The 17,365-nt window shown below is 38.4% G+C and overlaps 1 protein-coding gene across 3 annotated transcripts in view; it reads right to left on the minus strand.

The window, feature by feature from the left end:
- The window catches only part of Fam210a (family with sequence similarity 210 member A), a 41,107-nt gene that overhangs the window by 10,976 nt on the left and 12,766 nt on the right, over positions 1 to 17,365 (minus strand). For 2 of the 3 annotated variants that reach the window (XM_038329214.1, XM_038329213.1), the window contains 2 exons: positions 6,539 to 6,585; positions 5,505 to 6,017 (listed from right to left, as the gene is read on the minus strand). In XM_038329214.1, the coding sequence (XP_038185142.1) occupies positions 5,505 to 5,980 (476 nt within the window). In that variant the 5' untranslated portion in view covers positions 5,981 to 6,017; positions 6,539 to 6,585. The remainder of the gene's footprint in view (positions 1 to 5,504; positions 6,018 to 6,538; positions 6,586 to 17,365) is intronic. The other variant, XM_038329215.1, reaches the window with a different exon arrangement.

A 17,365-nucleotide genomic window follows, 5' to 3' on the forward strand; every position in this document is an offset into this window, starting at 1 on the left:
CATAAGATATATTCAATTCTATTTGCTCAGGGGACTAAAAGAATAAGGCTGTGGGCTCAAGAATTGGAGACCAGCCTGGACTACATAGTGAGCAAATCAAAAAACAGTAACAAAGCCACACCAACCCAAACTAAACCACCACCACCACCACCAAAAAAATAAATAATAAATAAATAAAACAAAAGTCTAGGAGCTGATTCTGTGTGACTGATGCTTTCATTTCACTCTCTCGAAGTTCAGCACACAAGTAGTACTGTCGTCCTGCCTCTCACAAGGCCAGTAAGTTAGTCTATTTAAAAAGCAGACACTTTATTTATAGTCAAAGTAATGGCTTTAAGTAAACCAGGAGAGCAGGGTCAGAACTGTTTACTTGATATTCATCTCCTCACACAAATACCATTTTCTTAGGACACGTCAACTCACAGTTCAGGATCTTAAATTCTTACCTTTAAAACTTCATTGATACCACTTTTGTGCTATCTTGCAAAGAATGAGTGATTCTGTGGGCTTGGCAAAATCCAACTATTCTAAAAGTATGTACTCTTGCTTATCAGATAAAGAATGTAATTATTTGTATCAGATAAAGAATATTTATAATAATTATTCTTCATGATAATAAGATAAGGAATAATTACAGTAAATTGCAACAGATTCTTGGAGGGAGGGAAGGCAAACAAGCTCCAAGCTGGTACAGCCCTGACTCAGGTAACTGTCGTTTCCTCATTTTATTGCCACTGTTCTCATCGCTCCTCTATGTATCTGTATCAGGACAAGGAATCATTCAAACTTGTAATTATCACATTCATAAAATTTAATACACACAGCAGCATATGGTTAATACAAAAGTATATTAACATAAAATCTGTAATTTAAAAATTTGCCTCAGTTACTCGCTGCTTTTTCTCTGCCCAGTCTCCCCCTCCCTAGATGTGGAACCTCTAGAGAGAACCAGAGAGGACTTCTGGGGGTGGGAGGAAGGCATAGGGACTTTTAGATGTCCAGGATAGCACCCAATCTGAGAGTGAGATTGTTTTCTCATGAGGAAATTTAGGTTAAATATTCTCCTACAGGAAAGCCTCGCAGATTGAGCTGTGTCTGGTTTAGCATATGACAGTAACATGTAGCATCCCTTTCTTCCCGTGTCCCATCCCTGGCACTTCAAAGTGCACCTTTAACTAAAGCAGGGTGCTCAGATTGCTCCATTATAATTGTTTCTTTCCCTTGTCATTAAGTAAGGGAATTGCCTAGACAAAGAATGTTGGATGCTACTAATTTATTTTTAATATAAAAATGATGGGTTAACTGTAATAAGCCCCCTGAGAGTACTCTGAGTAGACATCGCTAATAAGGAAGACTAGCATCAAAAATAAGAAGAAATCAGAATGGCAGAACCATTTTAAAAGTAAAATTAAAAATCAACCAGGAGTTCAATACTACCATTTATCTGCATATTCAAGTTTCTTTTAAGACAACAATACAATCCTATTAAAGTAAGCCTCAATATTAGACTTTGCCTTTTAATGGCTTAAGTTTTTAAAGCAACATCTTATAACAAGCTAGTTTAATCTTCTAGCACAAAGATGATTATGAAATTATTTCATTATTTCCCAGTTCCAGCTAAACCCAGCACATAAAATCTATGCATTTAACACCAACAATAAGACAAAATTTGGCCAAATGGTTTCTCTGTAGCTTTGGAGCCTGTCCTGGAATTAGCTCTTGTAGACCAGGCTGACCTTGAACTAACAGAGATCTGCCTGCCTTTGCCTCCCCACCACCACCCAGCTGAAAACTTTTATCATAAAGATAAGAATCTAAATCAAGCCAGAAAATTCAATGTTTGCCACTTTGTGGCCGGGCAGGAATGTGCGCTTTAACTGTCAGTTTATGACGGTTCAACAAAGCCTAAGAAATATTCACTATCTAGAGGAGGTACAGTAAACACCAGTGGAGCTGTGGCTAAGAGCGCATCTGTGTGATTAGGAACCCGAGGCTGGACACACAGTATGGGCAACACAGTTGTTATTGAGCCATATGTAATTACACAAAATACGTATGTTTAGAGAACAAACTTCTGCTACCTTTTGCCAGACAGTAGCAGTCAGGAAGCTCCATATAAAACACACCCATTAGCATAATTTAGCTCTGTCTGAAATACATTTAAGAACATTGCCACCTAGCTAAATTCAGAATAATACTTTTGCTTTCAGATTGTGGGAGTAACTAAGACAAACAGGTCATAAGTACAACATTGATGCCAATGTCCATCCTTCCAGAAACAATATTTTCTCCCTTTCTCTTACTAGTAGGAAGGCAACCAATAAGGAAAGAGTGTTTTCCAGTTAGAACACTCTTAAAAGAACTACAATGTTTCTGTTAGCTGGATGGAAAACTGGAGCTTAATAAAACCGACTTCAACCTGACAGGAAACCATTCCCACTGGGACATGTACTAATTCCCTTTTCTTTTGTAGACAAGAATATTTCATAAGTACTACTTGTGTTTAAGTCATCCACTCAAATATGTGAACTCTCAATCATGTATAGTCTGCACTCATCAGGACAGGCTGTCATACTGTGTGGTAGGTGGTGGCTCTTGGCCATGAGTCCATGTTGCCCAACAACCCCAGGGCAAGCAGGCAGTCTCACCTCTACATTCTGACAGAAAAAGAGGAAGTCAAGATCATGTATGACAGAATCACCCCTGCTGCTTTAGGTGAACTGAAGAATCTGAAATACAACTATTATCTCCAGAATACTTAGGGGTCTGCTTTTTCAATAAAATTTGTTTATCATATGATTGTATTCTGACAATAAAGCTTGCTTGGAGTTAAAGGGTGGAGCTAGCCACTAGCTGACCAAAATGAACCACAGAAGTTTGAGTGGCTAAGAACAGATTTAGAGACAAGAAGTAGAAAGGCACGGCTGAGAAAGGCTCTTGACTCTTTTGGATTGAGGGAGGGAGGGAGGAAGGGAGGGAGAGGGAGGGGAGAAAAGGGGGGGGAGGTTACTGGTTGCTTCTCCACTGCTTCTCTGATCATTCTTTCTGATCATTCAGGTTCTTACTCCAGTATCTGACTCCTGAGTTTTTATTGATATGCCGTAATAGGCCAAACAGCCATCTCATACTCAATTAACTAAGGACATAAGGTTTCCTCATGAGACTAGAAAATGGGAGAAGAAATGATCTTTGACAATACTGAACCACAAGAATCCTCAAGTGGCTCAAAAAAGAAAATGCATTAAAGCCACATATCTGATGGCAGAATTAAATGGCCCCAAGAACTGAGTAGCTTCTGTCAAAAAATAGGGCAATTCTGATGACTTCTACAAATATTAAACATGTATAGAAAATGTCTTTAACAAAAAATATAATGCAAAGAAACAAAACAATATCAATTACATAAAGAAAACCTGTCCCTCTAGAACTGCAGTGAGAAACACTCAAACCCTTGTTTTCCAGGAAGAGTAGCTCGCTGTCTACCACCTTGGGACAGATACTGTAGCAATCTTGGTAGGAGGGAAGATACTCTAAAGGAAGACACCTGTCTTTCCTTCCGCAGACTGCGGAGGCAGACAGAAGTCTCCAAGAACTGGAACTACCTCAGGTGTCATCTGCTAAAAAAAAAAATGCTAGAGCCCTGGAGGCCAGCCAAAGGGGGAGCTTGCTGACTTTGAAGGACAGATATGAGACAAGGCAATGGTGGGCAGTGATGGATGAGACCACACTTTGATCAGAATAGATTAGTTATGCCTATCTCGTCTTCTGTTTAAACCTAAACCTCACATCAGTACCACAAAGATGGACTCAGGTTTGTGTTTGTGGCTGGTGGTGACTGGACTCATGCTGGTCACACTGAATAAATCAGCTTTCTCTGCTTTTACCATTAGTTGTCTTTTAAAGTAGATTATTAAAGGGGGCTAAGCCTAGGCCCATAATTTGACCCTAAAAACTCCAGTAATAGTATTCTTCATTCAGCAGGCTCATCAGCTTCTCTGCCAAGGGGTGAACTCCTTATACACAACTGTTATATTTTGTTAATGCCTTAACACCAAGCCATTAACCACAAATAAGGCATTAAAAATCAGTGGACTTTGGTTAGAAGAGTTAAGTGTTAACAAGAGTTAACAAGTGTTAACAAGAGTTAACAAGTTAAGGTCACAGCATGTGGCCCTTGAGGGCAGAACTGCAGGTTTCCCTGCTTTCCAGCAGGGTGATGATACAACTTACCTTAAAAGGCAGGAACTGTAACCAAAAAAAGATGCACTTGAATACTTTACATCGAATACCAGAGGGTAGGCCCACCAGCCTCACTTCCCATCAGAACAAAATGACTTAGCATGCTATTGATCAGAATGCATAATCAGTCTCAGCCTGTGATGAGTTCATGTTAGCTAGGCTCTAGCAAAAGAGCCTGTGAATTTTTTAGCAATACTATACACTCACCAAAACGAGTAGTTTTTCACATGTAGAAACACCATAAAAACATGTAAGTATAGAACTCATGGTTCTGCTGCATTTCTAAAACCTAGTACTTGGGCTGGAAAGATGGCTCAGTGGGTTAAGGTACGCACTGCTAAGCCAGCCTGAGTTCATCCTCTGAGACCCACAAGGTGGGAGAGAAGTGCCAACTGCAAGTTACCGTCTCAATTCCACATGCATACCCACCCACTCACCTATCCAACAACAAATAAATGTAACAAAACAAGGACCTTACTTCTGAATCCTCTTAAACATGCAAAGCTGTCAGCAATGAGACCAGGAGATGGCTCAAAGACTAGAAAACCTATTCAGTTTAGGTGTGGGCTCCACCTCTTATCAGCTGAATTAGCTTATTTCCCCTCACCCAAACTGTTTCCATATTCATACACGGGAAGAACTGTATCACTTACTGTTTTTGGTTGTTGGAGGAGTAAATGAAGATGGCAGTTAAAAACTGAGCAAAACATTTGCACCCATAAACAAACATTAGATATTCTCAATAAAATGTGATAATAGCTACAAAAAGTAGTTTTCCTCTGTCAATCAAGGCATGAGACAGAGATGGGTTGGAAAGAGAGCTCAGTGGTTAACAGAGTATGCTGTTCTTGCTCAGGACCAGAGTTTGGTTCCCAGCTCCTAAAGAGAGCAGCTCACAACCACCTATAACTCCAGCTCTCGAGGAATCTGATCCTCTGGCCTCTATGGGCACCTGCATTCACATGCACACACCCAACACAGACACATATGCATTTTAGAAACAAAATAAATCTTAAAAAAAAATTAAGGGCCAGTGAGATGGTTTGGTGGGTACAGGTGCCCGCCTGCAATCCTGACATGAACTCGATCGTGGCACACAAGGTGAAGGAGAGAACTGACTCCTACCAGTTGTCCTCTGACCGCCACGTGCTTGACAGCCCCCCACCCCACGTACAGATAATAAAATAAAAACTAAGGCTTTCAGCATAAACAAGAAGACTAACGTGATAAAATGTGGGAAGGCAGTCAGCTAAGCAAAGACTTACTTTATAGCTGCATAGTAAAATGTTCCAAACCAAATACCAGAAGTTATTAGATGCACAGGAATTAAGACTTTTCCATATTGTCTGAAGGTTTTCTTAAACCGTTGATAAAGACTAATAGACTTGTCTTGTAAAGGATCTGGCTCTTCCTTCTTTTCTGATGGAGTTTCTTGGGATGTGGCACTGGAAGATAAAACCCTCTTGGCTAAAATATCCTGCTCCCATCGTTCCTGGTGAAGGACTCCCTGCTGAGGTGGCTGAGCATCTAATAGATTCCTTCGCTTTGCAAGGCACTGCACAGCAGGTAAATGTAACCACTGCTTTCGAAGGTGTGGTGTCCAAACTAGTCTGTATTCATCTCTATGCCAAGGTAATGGTCCTTTTATGCTCCGGTGGTGATCAGAGAGCCTGGCTTTCTGTGGTTCCAAGAATGTCCTGAGTGTCAGCCGAGACATAGTCCGTGGTACATTCCACTGCATTTTGAAGGATGGTGATGGATTTCAGCTTCTACAGAGACTAGATTTAGAAAAATTATTGTATTATATATAGATTTTCACTTTAAGTCAAACTATCTAAAAATTAACCATAATTCATTAGAAATAATAGGACAGACAAACTGACACCTAATCTGCAGGAAATGTGGTTAAGTTACATAGTTTTCAGACACTGGGATTTTAACATAAAACACATTCTTCAAACACAAGAAGTCTGCTTAGCAGGCATCACAAAGGGTAACACTAAGAAACTCTTCCACCACTGAAAACGGGAGGTTTGCAAGGACTCTTCTGTTGTACAGATCTGAGTACAGATGTTTGGGGACATAATTCCATGCACTTTGTTCTCAGACTTTGCCTAAGCCAACAAGTAAAATAATAACTACTTTAACAAGGTTCTTACAGAATTGTGCTATTTCTGGTGGAAAGCTACTCTGTAAATACAATAAAGTCACAAGTGTTAAGGTTTGGATATTTATGATTAGTACCATCTATTCTATAAAAGCCTTTAAGCAAGTAATAATAAAGTTCTAAATCACATACGTTATTGATGATGGTAAAAACAGCCTGGTATTTTATCTTCTTTCCCCCTATATTAAGAAAAGAGAGAGAAGAAAAGATGTCTCATGATTCGACTTGGCATTAGTGTTGATACAGACTGACAAGGTACTTGGGAGACAGGAGGATCACAAGATGGAGGCCAGCTTGGGCTACAAAGAGTGATCCTGTCTAACGAATTCAAGGGGCCGGAGAAATGGCTCAGCAGTTAAGATTTCTTGCTATTTTTCCAGAGGACCCTGCTTTGTAAGCACTATTTAGAGAACAAGTTTCTGGCCAATTTGAACACTTGCCAACTCTTTTGGACTAAACTTTGTCCAGTAGAGCAATGGCACTATATACCTGATTTTATCAGGCCTCTTGCAAGTGTGACAATCTGCATCCTTCAATGCCTCATAAGTTAACTAAACACTTTTTTCAAAAAGCATATTAATTATTTGGTGCTATGAAAGTTTAGTTTTCCAGAATCTCACTGGGATAAAGCTCTGTTGTGTATGATTGTTTCTTGATCCAAAAGAGCCATGTGCTAGAATGACTTATAACCTTATTTGTGCACTAGGAGTTATGTACTAAGTTTTATAAGGCATAAAAATAATCTTTTAACATCTTTTGAGCTTGTTGTTCTTCTCTCCAATAAAATTCTGTGACTTTCTGTGATTTTAGGATGATGCTTACACAGGGTAAGTGTTGCTTCCAGGAACCAAGGAGAACTTGACAATCTTTGTGCATCTTCTTTAGGTGTAAGCACCCCTACTGCCCTAATTTTGTTTTCTCGTTTTTGATTATATGCCTACCATTTGATGACTGTTAAGTCCTAAAAAAATTTTTTTAAGTGGTGTGTGGTCTTAGTTTTTCTTATTAATTCCTCCTCTCCCATCACCTAGCCACTTTCATGATCAACACAGAACACTCTGTGACTAGACAGTTTCCCCCTTTTTCTTCTTCTTTTTATAAAACCACACAATTCCTCAGAGTGTCGACGACAACTGGGTATTTTATCTTACAAGGTGATTTGGACAGTATATTCCAATTAAAGTTAGATCTCATCGGACAAGGTTAATATCACTCTGACACTAAAACCAGACAATGAAACAACTAGTACCACTGGTGAACAGACAACACTAAACCCCCACGCCCTGCCCAAATATTGGCAAATCAATTCTAATTACACAACCAAAAGTTCATACAACATGCTAGGTGAGATTTACTACTGGGGTGCAATAATGGTTCAACATAAGAAAATTAAAAGATCTAACAACACATCAGCTTAATGAAAATTGTAATTATATTTATAGATGTAGAAAAAGCATGTATGTAGTAACTATCCAAACAGATCAGGTATGGAAGAATACTCAACACAACTTTTACATGTGACAAACCTATAGTCAATGCCATACTAAAATAAGGAAACCTGAAAGTGTTTCTTTTCACATCTGAACACAAGTATATCTACTTTTTCAATACATCACTTTAGCCAAAGCAATGATGAAATATGTATATGAAGAGAAAAAAATTATCTTTGTTTGCAAATGATACAATCCATAAAAAAAAACCTATACTCTACCAAAAGACTCACAGGATTGGCAAATATAACAAGCTGCAAGATACAAAAAACAAAGTCTATCATTTTTATTTATGAATTAATAACATGCATTCTTTGGGAATTACACATAACTGTGATACAGACCCAGCTTTCCTCCTTCCAGTGGATTTTCCCCTCTAACCCACTCCCATTCCATTGTGTCAGCCTTCGACACCAAGACACACTATCCACCTGGGACCCCGTAGCCATACCAGGCTGGGACTAAGGTGACAATTCATACTATCCCTCCTGTCCTCCATTATGATCTCTCCATTCTTACCCGCAGCTCTTCTCCCACCCCAATTCCATTCACTGAAGGCTCTGGATACAAAAGTGCAGGGTCCCATCCCCTGTCCCCATCCATTCATCTCTCCAGATTATTCTTTGTCTTACTGTAACTTCCACACACTGCATCTCTGACTTTATGGGGAGTTCACCTCTTGGCGCGGACAGGACCCCTTAGCTTCTCTCAGGCTTCCACCTATTCCTTCCATCTCTTATTTCTCTTTGCCACCAACCAACTACAAAAACATCCTCTGGAGGCAACTCACAGCCACACACTTTCTGAGATCCAGAGTGAGCAGCAGAAACCAAGGACCAAAACACCCAGCCTACATAAATCAAATGTCCACAGCTAGAATGACCCCAGTCATCAGACCTCCAGGTACCTAGAAACCAGCACAAAAAGACAATATGCTTCCATATAACCCTAGAATCCATAACCCTAGAACTAGGCCCTGATAAATATAGTAGAGCTGAGGCATAAGACAAGGGCTTCAAAATAGCAATTATGAATATGTTCAAGAACATTAAAGAGGAAATAAATTCTACAATAAAGTCTATGAAAACAGAAACAAACAGAGGAATGAAAATAATGAGAACAATTCAGGGCATAAAAGTAGTATTTAACAAAGAATAGAACCACTAAAGAGAATCCAAACTGAGACAAGCTGGAAATGGAAACCCTCGGAGACAAGTCCACCAGTAGAAACAGAGAATGACGGGTGCTGGAGACACGGACGGAGACATGCGCATACCAGTCAAGGAAATGTCAAATCTAAATCCCCATGCACAAACACGAAGGAAACCTAGGTCACTATGAAAAGATCAGATCTACAAATTATAGGACTAGAGGAAGAAGAAACAAAAGTCAAAGGCACAGGAAATATTTTCAACAAAACCATGAAGAAAAACTTCTCCAACCTAAAGGAGATGTCTATCAAGGTATAAGCAGCATATAGAACATCAAATAGGCAAGACCAGAAAAGAAATTGCCTACAGCACATTATAAAAAAAAAAACAAATGTAAAGAACAAAGAAAGAATTTTAAAAGCTGAAAAGGAAAAAGACCAAGTAACATATAAAGGTAGTTCCATTAGAACAGCAGTTCTCAACCTGTGGGTCATGACCCTTTCACAGGGGTCACCTAAGACCACAGGAAAGCACAGATATTTACATTATGATTCATAACAGCAGCAAAAATTGCAGTTTTGAAGTAGTGGGGGGGGCACCAGAACATGAGAAAATGTATTAAGTTTGCAGCATTAGGCAAGTTGAGAACCACTGCATTAGAATAATATGTGACTTCTCAGTGGAGATTCTAAAAGACAGAAGGTGTGGGAATTCATTCAGCCAATAGCCTTTTGGGTACTGGCCCATTAGGACATGATCTGAGGTAGTACATGTGGACTGATAAGTGCAGAGCATGCTCTCTCTCTCGGTTGGTGGTCTGGATTCTGTTCGTTCACAGCTCCCAGTGCCCACAGAGCAGAGGGACACAGCAGCTTTCTTATTACAAGTGTTCTCCAAATAAACACTTGTTGTCCTCTATTCCAGATGCTCGCAGACCTCGTGAATTGCGCCTACAAGAAAGGCCTGGACAAATGTACTACGAGCTTGAAGAGATCACAGATGCCTGGCTAGACTATTATATCCGGCAAAACTATCAATCACAAATGATGAAGAAAGAAAAATATTACATGATAAAACCAAATTTAAGCAGTATCTATTTAAAATCCAGCTCTACAAATGGCACTAAAAGGAAAACGTTAGTCTGAAGAGTTTAACCACATTCAAGAAAACAAAGGAATAACTAATCCTAGACCAGTAAATCAATAGAGGGGAGAAAACTCACATCATAACAAAATAACAGGAATTAAACAAACTTAGCTCATTGATATCTTTGAACAAAAATGCCCTCAATTCTCTAATAAAAAGACAGAGACTAACACTAAGACAGCATTTGTCTTCTGCATTCAATAAAAATACCTTAACATCAAGGAGAGACATCATCTCAGGGTAAAAAGATGGAAAAAGTTATTTTCCAAGTAAACAGACCCAAGAAGCAGACCAGAACCAATCAGAAGAGGTAGGGAAGGACACTACATACTACATCAAAGGAAAAATTCACCAAGAAGATACTACAATTCTAAACATTAAGGTACCAAATAAAGTGGCCAAATGCATAAAAGAAATGCTGCCATAGTTAAAAATCACACATGGCCTTTATACAGTGATAGTGGGTGACTTAAATACCTCACTCCCAGGAATATACAAGTCATTCAGATAAAAGCTAAATGTAGAAATGCTGGGGTTAAATTAATACCACAAACCCAATGAACCTAGCCGATATTTACACAACACTGCACTCAAACACAAAAGAATTTAACAACTTCTCAACAGTTCATGGAACATTCTCCAGAACAGATCATATACTTGGACACAATACAAGTCTCAACAGATATAAGAAAGTTAAAATATCTTGCATCCTATCTGACCATCATGAATTAAAGCTGGATACCAACAATAGTAGAAACAATAAAAAGTATACAAATTCATGGAAATACTACTGAATATTAAATAAGTTATGACAGAAATAAAGAAACTGAAAACATTTTGGAATTGAATGAAAATGAATACAAAATATACCCAAACCTATGGGACACAATGAAGGGTGTCCTAAGAGACAAGTTCTAGCACTGGGTGTCTGTTAGGTTGGGAGCGTAGGTCCCAGTCCCTCGCATCTATCCCAGCCCTCAGGCCTGGTCTGGACTTCAAATCCCAGCAGGCCAGGTCCTGACCTCTCCCTAGGGTACTTAAGTGATTCCCCCAAAAGAACACGTGGTCTCCCTTTCTTCCTGGGGTGGGGGAGTAGTGTTCCTGCAGCTTCCCAGTTTCCCCCTGGGGGCCACCTGAGAGCGCAGATCTCCCATTAAACCTGGATATTTCTTAATTTGGCTTGTTTTGATTTGGCTTGATTGGGAATTTTGAGTCAGCAGAGAGCTAATATTAAGAAATATTCCTAACAGTGCCTACATAAAAAACTGGAGCCATCTCATATTAACAACTTAACAGCACACGTGAGAGCTACAAAACAAAAAGAAATAACAGTAAAGAGTAAATAGCAAGAAATATTCAAACAGCTGAAATCAATAAAACAAACACACAGATAATTAGTGAAAGGAAGAGTTGGTTCTTTGAGAAAAATCAATACTATTGACGAAGCCATATTAACTAAAAGATGAACAGAGAAGATCCAAAGAATAAAATTAGAGCTGTAAAGGGGGATACCACAATAGAAACCAAGGAAATTCAGAGATCTTAAAGTACATACTTTAAAAATCTGTACCCAACCAAACTGGAAAACCTAAAATAAATGAATACATTTCTTGACATATAAAACCTACGAAAGTCAAACTAAGATCAGACCCATAATCCCCAGTGAAGTACCAGTAATTAAGAACTTTCCAACAAAAGAAAGCTCAGGGTCTAATGGAGTCAGCACAGAATTAAGGCCTTCAAATAACTAATACCAATACTACTCAAATTATCCTATAAAATAGAAACTGAAAGAACATTGCCTAATTCTTTTTATGAGGCCACAATTACCCTAATAACTAAACCACACAAAGAATCAATGAAGAAAACTACAGAATATATAAAAACAGATGGAAAAATTACTAATAAAATATTTCCAAACCAAATCCAAGAACATATCAAAACAATTATCTACAATGATCAAAAAGGCTTCATTCCAGAGGTTCAGGAATGGTTCAACACATGTAAGTCAATAAACATAAAACATCACATAGAAAAACGGAAGGACAAAAATTATACAGTCATCTGGGTAGATACAGAAAAGACTTTGGACAAAATTCAACATCCCTTTATGAAAAAGTCTTGAAGCCATTATCATTTTAAATCAGTGGTTCTCAACCTGTGGATTGATAAGATACTTAACAATTCATAGTAGCTGCAAAATTACAATTATGAAGTAACAATGAATAATTTTACGGTGGGTGGGTCACCACAACATGAAGCACTGTATTAAAGGAACACAGCATTAGGAAGACTGAAAACCACTGACCAAAACAGATAGAGACTCAAAGCAATTCTAGTAAAATCAGGAACAAGACAGGGCTGTACTCTCTCCATATCTATTCCATAAAGTACTTGAAGTGTTAGCTAGAGCAATCAGAAAATTGAAGGAGAACAAAGGGATATAAATAGGAAAGAAGTCAAAAGTATTTTCATTTGCAGATGATATTATTTTATACATAAACGACCCTTAAAACTCTACCAGGAGACTTCTATAGCTAAGAAACACTTCCAGCAAAGTAGCAGGATATAAAATTAACACATTAAATCAGTAGCCTCTCTATTAACAAATGACAGACTAGGAAAGAAATAGCAAATAATACCTTTCACAATAACCTCAAGCAACAACAAAATGGATAACTCTAACCAAGCAACTGAAAGACTTGCATAATAAAAACTAAGATGTTTCTATATCTGAGAAACAAATATCCTAGCACAGATGGCACTTTTGGGAGGTCCTGCTATGGAGCACTTGATTGGGGTTTGTGGGATATTCGCTGCATGCTATTTGGAGACAGATGGATCCACTGCTTCCTAAACTTGGGGAGATGAGTATGACTCTCACTTCTACCTCTGTCATGAGACTAGACACTCAGAGAACCGAGGGGGAGGAGCCAACTGCCATGCACTAGTGTCACTCACTAAGCTGAACAGTACAGACAGATTTGTCTCACGTGATCAAAAAACAAAGCAGATACATAATAAGGGCAGATTCAGACAAAACAAAACCTCTAAATGGGTCACTGTGTTAAAAAAAACATATGTAGGTTTGGGAGAGAGGAAAAAGAATAAAAACACACATGGATTAGATTAATAGAATAATTTAAAGATAATAAAATGAGGTCCCTGAAAAAGAAATAGAGTAAGAAAAATTATAATAAGCCAAATACACAGAGAGTCTGGACTATGTATATTATTTTGTTTTCTCTGAATTTTCTGACTGTTAATAAGCTAACTGCTGAGAGACATTTGATTGTGGAGACCGCTAAGTTAAATCAATCTATATATTTTAAAGTATCTTGACTTCAAAATTTGGGTCTAAGGATATGTTGCTTTGGGAAAGAGGCTTTGCCTTTGTTTCTACAAAAGATGAGAAGCTGTGAATTCCTTCCAGGTTAATATGGTTTGGTCAAGGAAGACCTCTTTAAAAGGTCTCCAATGGGAATGCTTCAACATCCTCAACAGTGTCAAGGATGCTGGCTGAGATGGACAAGCCACACAAAATACTCCAGTCAGGATGTGACCATAATCCTGAATTTTCTCAGAGTACCCCAAAGATTACTTGTGCCCCACATCAGCAGGAAGTAGTCTAGAGAAATATGCCTACATTTGCCCAAAATGGATGATGGATGTTTGTCTTTGTTTAGGGGGTTGGTTATAAATTGTTATTGGTCATAGTAAACCAACCAACCAAATAAATAAATAAAAGGAAATAAATAAAAGGATGGGGGCTAAACAAAGAAGTTAAAATCAGAGATCTCTTTCTAAAAGAAGAAAGGGGGATATAGTATATTATAGATGGGGAAAAGGTTAGATTATCGAATCTACTTTAATCCAAAAAACAATCTCAAAACATTTTATATTGTTATGGATTTTAGCTTATTGATACAAATTTAAAGTTAACTTTGTTATATGTATATTTCTACTCTTGTTTAAGGTATCATGTCTATGCAGCTCATTCAAAAATATAATGTATTTTAAAATGTAATGAAAAATACAGATTATGCTGGACGGTGGTGGTGGTGCATGCCTTTAATCCCAGCACTAGGGAGACAGAGGAGGGTCGATCTCTGTGAGTTTGAGACCAGCCTGGTCTACAAGAGCTAGTTTCAGAACAGGTTCCAAAGCTACAAAGAAACCCTGTCTAGAAAAATTTAAAAAAATACAGATTAATAGTCATCTATAAAAATACCCTTATACTCATGTTAGATATGTTTTCAAGGTCATACACAGATATATATAGAAAGATGGTCTTCAAACACTTCAAAGACCTACGGAATATGGCATTTAATATGTTTAATAACCTAAGGCTTTTTATGAGAGTGAGACACGCCTGCTCCTGACAGCACCACTCTACTTCAGAGATGATGGAGTTTGCTTTCTTCATGGCAAAAGCTAGCCATGTGGGCAAAGAAACTGCCCTTGTCTCAATTGCTGATAGTTTCTGTCCAAACTGGACCAGCAGGACACAAAAAAAGGCAACTGCCAAACTTTGTCAAGACAAGGTAGAACAGTCCTTCAAAATTCCTTGCTTCACAGGAAAGTCTGTTAGGCATGCTAGGCCTGAGGGCCAGAGGTGGATACCTCAATGTTACACAGGAACTTTAGGTCCAGACGTCTTGAGATTCCTTTGTTAGGTAACATTTCACCCTTCTGGGGTCTTTGATGGACCTGAAGACTAGACAGTTACAGTTTTCTTTAGTTATAAGATACATAAGGTACATAACTTTGGACTCACAAAGATAGGTAATAAAATATTTTCTCTAATTTTGTCAAATACAAATAGACTGGATATTACAACTGTAATTCTTACTTGATAACTTTTTTGTTGTATATAATCTAAGTTAAAGTTAAAACCTTCCTTTTTAATTAGACAAAAAGGGGAAATGCTGTGGAATAATCCTCTTTTACAGTGTAAAGATTTGTCATTTGAATTGGTTTAATAAAATGCTGATTGGCCAGTAGTCAGGCAGGAAGTTAGACAGGGTGACCAAACTAAGGATGATGGAAGAAGGGCAGAGTAAGCCAGACACAGGGGCAACAGGAGATGAATGTGCCATGCTAATAAAGGTACTAACACGTGGTAGAGTGTAAATAAGGATTATGGGTCAACTTAAAATGTAAGCGCCAACTAGTAAGTCTGAGCTACTGGCTGAGCATTTATAAGTAATATTAAGCCTCTGAGTTAGCTATTTTGGAAGTGGCTGCCTGGTATTTGGGAATAGGCCGGAGGAAGAGAAACATTCAACTACACTCATATGCATAAAACAAACAAACAATGACAAAAGTGCCTAGAAGAAACAAGACATAAAGTAGAACGGAACAAAATTGAAATGCTGGAAATAACGTTCTGATATCTATGGCCATCTGATTCTTAACATAGGCACCAAAAATAAACACTGGAGAGAAAAGACAGCCTTTCCAATAAATGGTAGTGGAGGGGTCTATGAGAAGATTCAGATTTGATATATTGCTCTTATCTAATACCATCTTATAAAAAAAAAAAAAACCCAGAACTAGATTGGGCCATTCAAAGAGATACTAATTTTAAAGCAAGTAAACAGGATTGATTATACCATAGCTGTCAGAGTATTTGGCTAGTAGTCATAAAACCCTAGTTTTGAGGCCCAGCAAGGCATAAACCACGTGTGGTGGTGTGAACTTATAATTCCATCACTTAGGAGGTAGAAGCAGGAGACCCAGAAGTTCAAGTATATCAGTTATGTAGCAAGTTCTAGGTCACTACCTTAGGTCTTTTCTGAAAAACAAACAACAGACAAGCATATCTCAATGAAAAATCATCTCACTCAACTTAAAATGACTATTATCAAAACTACAAAAATAACAAGTGCTGGCTGCCAAAGATGTAGAAAAAAGAAAATTTTATGCATTTGGAGAGAATGTAAATTAGTATAACACCATGGAGAACAAAATGTCAGTTCCATGAAAAATTAAAAATAGATCTACCATATGATTCTGCCACTCTACTACTGAACTTTACTGACAAAGGTGATAAAATCTCTATATCATTTTGTGTGTGTGTTTATGTGCACGCATGCGCGCATGTGTGTGTATGTTGGGAGAAGGGGTAGTGTGCAAGTGAGAGCACCAATGTTTATGGAAGTACTATTTATAACAGTCAAGATGTGGAATGAACCTAGGTACCTGTGGGAATTAAGTGGATAAAGAAATTATGGGATATAAACACACACACACACACACACACACACTGATGGAGGATTCTCAATGGCTAATAGACAAACTGCCTTGGCTTTTTGATAGGGCAAAATTTAGATAGGTGGAGTAGACAGAACAGGAAAAAGGAAGTGAGGTAGATGGCTCAGACAATTGCCCCACCTCTCCTCTCTGGGACAGACTGCCGTGCCTCTCCTCAGGGAGAGAGATGCGATGAAGCCAGCCGCCAGGTCAGACATGCTGAATCTTTCCCGGTAAGACACCACTCGTGGTGTTATAAGATTATTAGATATGGGTTAGTCAAGATGTGAGTAAGAGGCTGAAAATAATGGGCCAGGCAGTGTTTAAAAGAATACAGTTTCTGTGTAATTATTTTGGGGCATAAGCTAGCCGGTGGCCGGGAGCCGGGCGGCGGGAAGCTGGCCCACATCTCATAGCTACAACACACATACACAATCCAGTCATAGAGAATAAAGTCCTGACATTTGAGGCAAAACGTATGAAACTGGGGGACATATCGTCAAGTGAAAGAGGCTGGATACAGAAAGACAAACACTATATGTTCTTTCTAATATGCAAACATTAAAAGTACAAATTTGAATGTGAAATAGTGATTACTGAGTTGGGAAAGGGTGTGGAAGAGGAATGACAGAGGGAAGTTAGATGATGGATATCAAAATATGGACAGGAGTAAGTTCTAGTGTTCCACAGCACAGGGAAGGCAACTACAGTTTATAGTAACCAATCACTTACTTTTAAGAAATGCTGGCCAACAAAGAAAATGGAAGGAAGGAAGTGGGGAGAGAGATGCTAATCATCTTGACCTGGTCAGGTGTGACATGGGTGCCTTCCTTTATGTTTCACAGTGTACTGTGCTCCCTAAATCTCACTACATAGTAAGAAAACAATTCAGCTTGACATTCATGTCAGACAGAGAT

This window comes from Arvicola amphibius, chromosome 5, assembly GCF_903992535.2.
Source record: "Arvicola amphibius chromosome 5, mArvAmp1.2, whole genome shotgun sequence".
Classification (NCBI taxonomy): Eukaryota; Metazoa; Chordata; class Mammalia; order Rodentia; family Cricetidae; genus Arvicola; species Arvicola amphibius.